At 45.8% G+C, this 8,347-nt stretch overlaps 1 protein-coding gene across 1 annotated transcript; it reads right to left on the reverse strand.

The window, feature by feature from the left end:
* Positions 1 to 5,982: 5,982 nt before the first annotated feature.
* Positions 5,983 to 6,993, reverse strand: LOC138671845 (olfactory receptor 52Z1P-like). Its single transcript, XM_069759976.1, has one exon. The coding sequence runs from the start codon at positions 6,991 to 6,993 to the stop codon at positions 5,983 to 5,985; it is 1,011 nt and encodes a 336-aa protein (XP_069616077.1).
* Between the last annotated feature and the right edge of the window lie 1,354 nt (positions 6,994 to 8,347).

An 8,347-nucleotide genomic window follows, 5' to 3' on the forward strand; every position in this document is an offset into this window, starting at 1 on the left:
TATCAGACTCTCGCCTACCATCAAAACCTTCAAAAAGAACCTGAAGACCCACCTCTTCCGACAAGCCTACAACCTGCAGTAACCACCGATCGACCAAACCGCTGCATGACCATCTCTACCCTCACCTACTGTATTCTCACCCATTCCTTGTAGATTGTGAGCCTTCGCGGGCAGGGTTCTCATTCCTCCTGTACCAGTTATGACTTGTATTGTTTAAGATTATTGTACTTGTTATTATGTATACCCTTCCTCACATGTAAAGCGCCATGGAATAAATGGCGCTATAACAATAAATAATAATAATAATAATAATAATAATGTTGATACTTACAAGAATTCAAATCCAGATAATTGGTCCAGGCTTTTACTCTGGGCTAAGTGTACCCACATCCACGAACTGTGTGCTCGTACTCTGGGCTAGGTGTACCCACATCCACGACCTGTGTGCTAGGTACTCTGGGCTAGGTGTAACCACATCCACGACCTGTGTGCTCCGTACTCTGGGCTAGGTGTAACCACATCCACGAACTGTGTGCTCCGTACTCTGGGCTAGGTGTACCCACATCCACGACCTGTGTGCTAGGTACTCTGGGCTAGGTGTACCCACATTCACGACCTGTGTGCTCCATACTCTGGGCTAAGTGTACCCACATCCACGACCTGTGTGCTAGGTACTCTGGGCTAGGTGCACCCACATCCATGACCTGTGTGCTCCGTACTCTGGGCTAGGTGTACCCACATCCATGACCTGAGTGCTAGGTACTCTGAGCTAGGTGTACCCACATCCGCGACCTGTGTGCTCCGTACTCTGGGCTAGGCGTACCCACATCCAGGACCTGTGTGCTCCGTACTCTGGGCTAGGTGTACCCACATCCACGACCTGTGTGCTAGGTACTCTGGGCTAGGTGCACCCACATCCACGACCTGTGTGCTCCGTACTCTGGGCTAGGTGTACCCACATCCATGATCTGTGTGCTAGGTACTCTGGGCTAGCTGTACCCACATCCACGACCTGTGTGCTCCGTACTCTGGGCTAGGTGTACCCACATCCACGACATGTGTGCTCCGTACTCTGGGCTAGGTGTACCCACATCCACGACCTGTGTGCTAGGTACTCTGGGCTAGGTGTACCCACATCCACGACCTGTGTGCTCCGTACTCTGGGCCAGGTGTACCCACATCCACGACATGTGTGCTCCGTACAGCATAACCACTTAGTACAGTCATAAGACTTCTCCCATGCTGCACTTGTATTCTGGAATGCACTTACTCTTTTTTTTTCTTCCAAAGCTCACACTCCTTTTTTTATATGTTTTTATGTTCAACATAATATCAGTCTAACATCGTTAATGTGTTTAATGACTGTTTTCTGTAGAAAATAATATGGGAATAAATTCATGACTAGGTGTAGGTGAATAATGGGCATCCAACAGAATCAACAGTCAATCAATATTTAATGAAAGGGGGTGTTCTAATTAATAGCCGTGTGGAGTTCATTAGTAAGGTCAGTCATTCTGTGAAGAATCAGGTGTCAATTATGGCCCTTATGTAAAGAAGGAGGCAGCATATGTTGTACCCGCTGGATTTAGCCTTTGCTCAGTGAGTAAAATGGATTGTCCCAGACATTGTACTGAAGGAGAAAGAACTTTGATCAAGAATTTGGTTGGAGAAGGGAAACCATAAAAAAGTGGAGGAAATAACTGGCTGCTCAGCTAAAAAGATTTCCTCAAAATCATAGAATCACAAGAATATTCCAAAGAAGCCTCTAGAGATTGGCTCCAGGGAGATCGGAGAAGTTCTTCAGTTACCGGTGAGTCCTGCAGCCATCAGAAGACACCAACGAGGAGCCGAACTAGGTGCAAGAAGCCATCGTAAAGTGTCATTACTCAGAGAAAGACGTGGTGAGAAAGTTGCAGAGCACCAAAGAACAGACTGACTTAAAGAGAAGAGACAGAATGTTCTATGGAGAGATAAAAGCGAGATTGTTCTTACTGGGTGTAAAGGCCGCAGACAAAGGGAGACCACCCATAAACACTAGCTAAAAACACTGGCCAGTCCACTGTGAAGACTGTAAAACATGGAGGTGTGAACAGAATGGTCAGGGATGTTCCTCATACTGGAGAGTTGGGCCCATTTATCACAGTCCAGGCGCCATGGACCAGTGTGAATATATCTGTCATGCCCCTGGATTTGATCCCTTGAGCCTATGTTTTGTGGTTGGCTTCTCTTTCTGCCGAGACACAGAAGACGCACCTTTTCTCTGGGTGCTTGGGTTCTGCTTTTTAAGCTGCAGTCTTCACAGCTTCACACAGGCATTTTGACATGATCCAGACCGGGTTTTGAGTCCTGTTTTCCCTTGTTCCCGGTCTAGTCATGTCAAGAGTTAACCTTTCTCAGCCTCTGTCTAGGTTCAGGTTGGCTATTTATCGCCGCTGCTTCCTACAGGCGATGTCAGTTATAGTTTTTGCCTAGTGCTGCTGTAGCTGACTCTGATTGCTCTGATTTGTCCTGCTGCATTTGCTGTCTGAACCCATGTCTGTGTCTTCCCCTGTTCCCGTCTTGACTCAGTGTTTCCCTTTAGTGTGCAGACTCCCTGGTTTTGACTTGGCTTGTATCCTGACCTGTTTCTGTCCTTTGTCTTTTGGCTTATTCTCTCCTGACTGTTATGGACCCCCTGGCTTGTCTCTGACCGCGAGTTTGCTTATTCCTTTGGTACTATGCTACAGTCTATGATTTGACTATTCTGCTGCCACCTGTGGTAGCCTCACTACTGCACTGCAGGTCAGCTCTGTTTGCGTGCAGAGCTGCTTCCTCTCTACTGCCATTTAGTGAAGCCTGCACCTACCTGCATTGCAGCATCATGACACATTTTCTTTTCTGTGCCTATCACCTTTTGGGTGCAGCTTTAGATTCGGTCTCCCAGCGGAGATAGATTAATTTAGATGTTCTGACAATGTACTGATGTTTGAAGCCAGTCTGTGAGCTTTGAGCTAAGGATTGTCACCTTGCTATTTCCTTGCTATACTTTACACTTCTCTACTGTTAATCTTTAGTAAGTAGGCTGTATATTTGTGAAGAGTAATTGCTTTATTCTTTGTTGGTATTTCGTTAGTTACTTTATTCACTTTGGGATCTTTCCTTTGATCAGCACACTTCTCTTTTTGTTACTGTAGTTCGCACTCTGCTCTGCCCTCCCATTCTTTAGGAGGAACATTGAGCAACTCATTGGCATTTTAGGCCAGAGCTGAGAATCTCTTCTCTGTGGTTAGGTCTATCTCTGCACCCACAGGCACCAGTATGGAATGCTGAGTCAGGACTTCTTATTTATACAGGTAACATTGGGGTCAGTTGCAGTTTTTAATGTATAACCTATTTTCACAGGTATATCTAGACTAGGAGCTGTTAAGAGCCTTCAGGGTGAGCCACTATCTAGTGGGGGGCAACATTGCGTTATCTTAGGGTGCCGACCTCCACGGTCAGGTAGGAAGACACCAGGATCAGACTAGGACTTTACCAGTCTGAACAGGGATCAGTCAGGTTTAGGTATTAGTCTCCTTGGGTTGTACGCTACCTGTGCGCATTTGCTTGTGCAGTCAAACAATAACACAATACTGGGAGAGGTCATGTTGCCTTATGCTAAAGAAGAAATGCCCTTGAAATGGGAAAGTGACCCCAAACACACCAGCAAGTGGGCGACATCCCGGCTCCAGACCAACAAGACTGACAGACCTCAGTGCGATGGAAAATTTGTGGAGTGACATCAAAAATGCAGAAGACCCCTGTGATGTCGCCCGCCCAGCAAGTGCTGAATATGTGTCCGCAGGGTCCGATGTTGGGGGGCTCCATGCCGCACTGATGGGGAAACAGCGAAATATTAGATCAGAGATCAACAGAAAAGCCCCCCCCCCACTATATACTACTCGCACAGCTGAGGGTTCGTTACAATGTTCCAGGGCAGGCAAAACCCAGTGAGCCAAACCCAAATCTCCCTCTTCTGTTGTAACTCCAGGTTGATGGCTGTGACCTACACTGATACATTGTAGCAAACCCCCCAGCATTGAAAGGCCAGGATGGGTTGAAGACATGGGGGCATGGAGGATTCTCATCAGTTACAGCATGTACCTCACCTTACAAAATAATTACCCATCTCTCCTCCGACACCTGGAGAAGTGGATTATATGTGGAGAATCATAGAATGGTAGAGTTGGAAGGGACCTCCTGGGTCATCGTGTCCGACCCCCGGCTCAATGCAGGAGTCACTAACCCATCTCAGATAGATGTCTGTCCAGCCTCTGTGTGAAGACTTCCATTGAAGGAGAACTCACCACCTCTTGTGGCCGCCTGTTCCATTCATTGATTACCCTGAAAGTTTTTTCTAATATCTTATCTGTGTCTCCTCCCGTTCAGTTTCATTCCATTGCTTCTAGTCTTTCCTTGTGCAAATGAGAATAATGATGATCCTGCTACACTGTGACAGCACTTCAGATATTTGTAATATTTGTAGACGTCTATTAAGTCTCCTCTCAGTCATCTTTTTTGCAGCTAAACATGTCCAGACCCTTTACCTGTTCCTCGTAGGACATACTTTGCAGTCCGCTCAACATCCTGGTCGCTCTTCTCTGAACTTGCTCCATTTTTATGTGGTGCCCAGAACTAGACCCAGTATCCAGATGAGGTCTGACCATGAAGGAGTACATGAAATAATGACTTCACGTGATGTAGACTCTATGCTTCTGTTAATACATCCCAGAATTGTATTTGCCTTTTTGCTGCTGCATCACACTGTTGACTCCTGTACAGCCTGTGATCTATTAGTATACCCAAGTTTTTTTTCACACGTGCTGTTCTTAGTTCTATTCCTCCCATTCTGTAGATATAATTTTTGTTTTTCTTGCATTTCTCTCTGATAAATACCATTCTATTAGTCACTGCCCATTGTTCAAGCTTATCTTGGTCTTTCTGAATCCTTTTTCTGTCTTCTCTAGTTTTAGCTATCCCTCCTAGAAGACTGGAAGATTGTGTGCACATGATGTCTATAACTGTGCTAAGTTGGCACAGTGCACTACATGGTGACATGTCAGCACTGTGTCCTCTAAGCCAATCAGATATTTCTTCCTTGATCCTCCTCCCTCTCACAGAATACAGACTCACAGACACAGGGGGAGAAACTTTAGCTGCACCCCCCCTCTGCTGACACAGCAGACTATCCCATAAAGAGCGAGAGATGCTGCAGCTGCATCCCCCTCCTCTCGCACAGCACGATGTTAAAAGAGAAGCTGCATCCCCCTCCTCCACTCAGTGTAATATCTCATAGAGACGCTGCAGCTGCGTCCCCCTCCTCTCGCACAGCACGATGTCTCATTAAGAGAAAAGCTGTATCCCCCTCCTCCCCTCACACAATATGATAGCGGACATTTTAGTCCAATAGACCTTTCACCAGAAGGCTGAACTTCATGTAACATAAGTGAAACAGACCTTGGATAGGAAACTTAGAGACAAGAAGTGTATATAAGCCAGATAATTAAAAAATATACTTTATTAATGCATCAAGTAGAACAAGTTAAAACAAGGAAGAAGATGACGCATCAGGAAATAATTCATACAGTTGAAAATTCAATGCTATGTAAAAATATTCAAATAGATGGCATATCTGTATGAAGAGTGGACCTGATGTGATATGTAACAGTCACTTTAGAGTCGAGCAGCCACACCCCAGGCGGCAGATTTCAATGTGGCGGCACAAGTTCTGCTATATGCACAGCTCTGTCCTCCAGAAACATCCAAAGCTAGTCACAATTCTGCTGACTTGCTGTTAGCTCTCAGGATAGAGAACCTCACGTTTTTGATGGCCCCGGCTGGTGCAGTGTTCAGACCACATGATGCTGTGATGCTTTGTGTTTACATCTCAGCCCTATACCTTAGGATTGCATACACCATTGGATTGGATGTACGTAGCCAAACCACCCCCTCCCCAGGACAGACTTATCCTGCAGTTTCTATGGAGCTTACTCTCTTGCCTTTTGCAAGTTTCTTGATATCTAATTTCTTCCTCATGTAAATCTTCATGAGGCAGTTCCTAATCTCCTTCACTCTGAGGCCGTAGATTATTGGGTTGACCATGGCCGGGAAGAGGAAGTATATGGCGCTGATGAGGTTCTGCATATTGACCGGTATGGCATCACAAATCCTGTAGGCAATGGAGGATAAGAAGCCGCTAGTGTAGATGAGCATGGCCACGATTAGGTGAGTGCTGCAGGTGTGCAGGGCCTTGTTAAGGGCCGGACCTCTGATGATCCTCATGGCAGTGCGGAGGATGTTCAGATAAGAGATCAGGATGAGGATTCCATCAAACCCTGAGACGTAGATCCTGACAGCAAGCCCGGTGATGTGCATCTTGGAGACATCTCCACAGCCAAGGTTGAGGAGCACCATGTTCTCACAGGCAAAGCTACGAATAATGTTCGAGCCACAGAATTGGACCTTGGAAACAGATATAACAATGGGGCAAACGAGGAGGGCACTGCGAAGAAGACCGATTGCCAAAAGTTGCAGCAGAAACCGAGTGGTCATGATGTTGTGATAACGCAACGGCTTACAGATTGCAACGTATCTGTCCAGAGCCATGAACACAACCACTGCTGACTCAAGAATGACGGTCAAGTAGATGAAGAACATCTGCATGAGGCAACCACCCAAAGAGATCTGGAAGACACTAGCGGCCAAACTCAGCAGGAACGGCAGCATGATGGCGGTGGTGCAAGAGACATTGACTGCAAAGAGGACAGAGATGAGTGTGTACATGGGGGAATGGAGGGTCTTCTCCACCCAGATTCTAAACAGGATCAGACAGTTCCCTGTGAGAATCACCATGTATACAAAAATAAAGGGGACAATAAGGAGGCTCCTGTGCTCCGAGAGGTCGGAAAACCCAAGAATAAGAAACTCTGTGTGAGAGAAAAAACTTCTGCTCTGGTTCTGGTGATGGACATCCATTGTCAAAGACTTTTCAGTAGTGATCCCTAGGGGAAGATGGAGAAAATTTACAGGTAAGGACATTCTGTGCAACAGAGACGCAAACCCCCAAAATAAGCGTAAAAAACGGGTCTTCCATCAAGTAAGTGATCCCATTAAAGAAGTTATTGGGGAGTCACTCACAAAGGACCCATCTGTAGTGGCCAAGCAAAAAACTGAGCAGATCCAAGGCTTTTCCTTCTCTTCCCCTTTCTTCACCACTAGTCCTCTTCCCCTTCCCTTCTTTCTCCCCTTCCTCACCCTTCTTTCTTCCCCATCTCTACTCTTCTCTTTGACACTTTTTCCATATCAGAAAATATCAGATATCAGTTTAGTAAAAAGCATTAGGGGGGCACTTACTTTCTGTCAAGGATATTTGTCATGACTTTTCTAATTCCACAAATCCCTGATATCACAGGCCGGGAAGGTCACGAGTACCACCCGTTATGATCTTTGGAGCGCCCAGCTCTCTGCTGCCTCCTATCGTCTGGACAAATTAACGATTGGCCGACGATCAACAGAGAAGACCGCAGCCTGTTCGCTCCACTAGGCTGGTTATCAGAAAACTAATGGTGAGCGTACGGCATATACACCTCCGGATTCCAACACATGGAGTATCTGAACACACCCCAGTCACAGCAAACTCTCTGATAACCTCAGACTGCTCTCCGCCACCACTAATCTGTTTCGTTCGATTAGACATCGTTAACAGAAGCTATCACTTTGAGGCGTCGTTTACAGAACAAAAGGAACAGAACTATTAAATCTTATATTTAATCTAAAGAGAAACAGTGTTTATGAATAATATACAAAAGATTTTACAAGGGAGACAAAACAATACAGCATAAACAGCTACATAAAAGGAGAGCGCTTTGATTTGGCTGTCGATAAACAGGGCCCCTACATACATGATATGTAGCTCTCAGCACGAACGCTGATGATAATTGGGATTGATCTGTTATCAGACCCTGAGTCTCACTCACCCCTCTATGATGACCTTACAAGGGCCCGGTTGTGGGCTGGACTCAGCCCTTCATAATTTGAGGAAATCCCAATTTATAGAATAACTCCTCATAAGATGGCTGCAGAAGTTTGAGACAGATGTCATCTGTTGTATCTGGATTTTAGCTATGCTTAGAGACCAGACATGGCCTAGCTGCTGGTGGTTATCTGGCCTCTATGGATTTGGGGCTTTTTGGTGGGGGTTATAATTATGAGTAAATATGTGTATTTTTGGTCTACTTATCCCGGTGCCAACAATGTACGTTTCATTAACACTGGATGTACAGAAAATCCAATATTCCATATTTTCCCCCGAAAGCATGCTGTCTGCTCT

Source organism: Ranitomeya imitator, chromosome 3 (genome assembly GCF_032444005.1).
Source record: "Ranitomeya imitator isolate aRanImi1 chromosome 3, aRanImi1.pri, whole genome shotgun sequence".
NCBI classification, from domain to species: domain Eukaryota; kingdom Metazoa; phylum Chordata; class Amphibia; order Anura; family Dendrobatidae; genus Ranitomeya; species Ranitomeya imitator.

Coding starts and splice junctions, on each gene's coding strand:
- LOC138671845 (XM_069759976.1), bottom strand. CDS start 6,993: ATGGATGTCCATCACCAGAACCAGAGCAGAAGTTTTTTCTCTCACACA.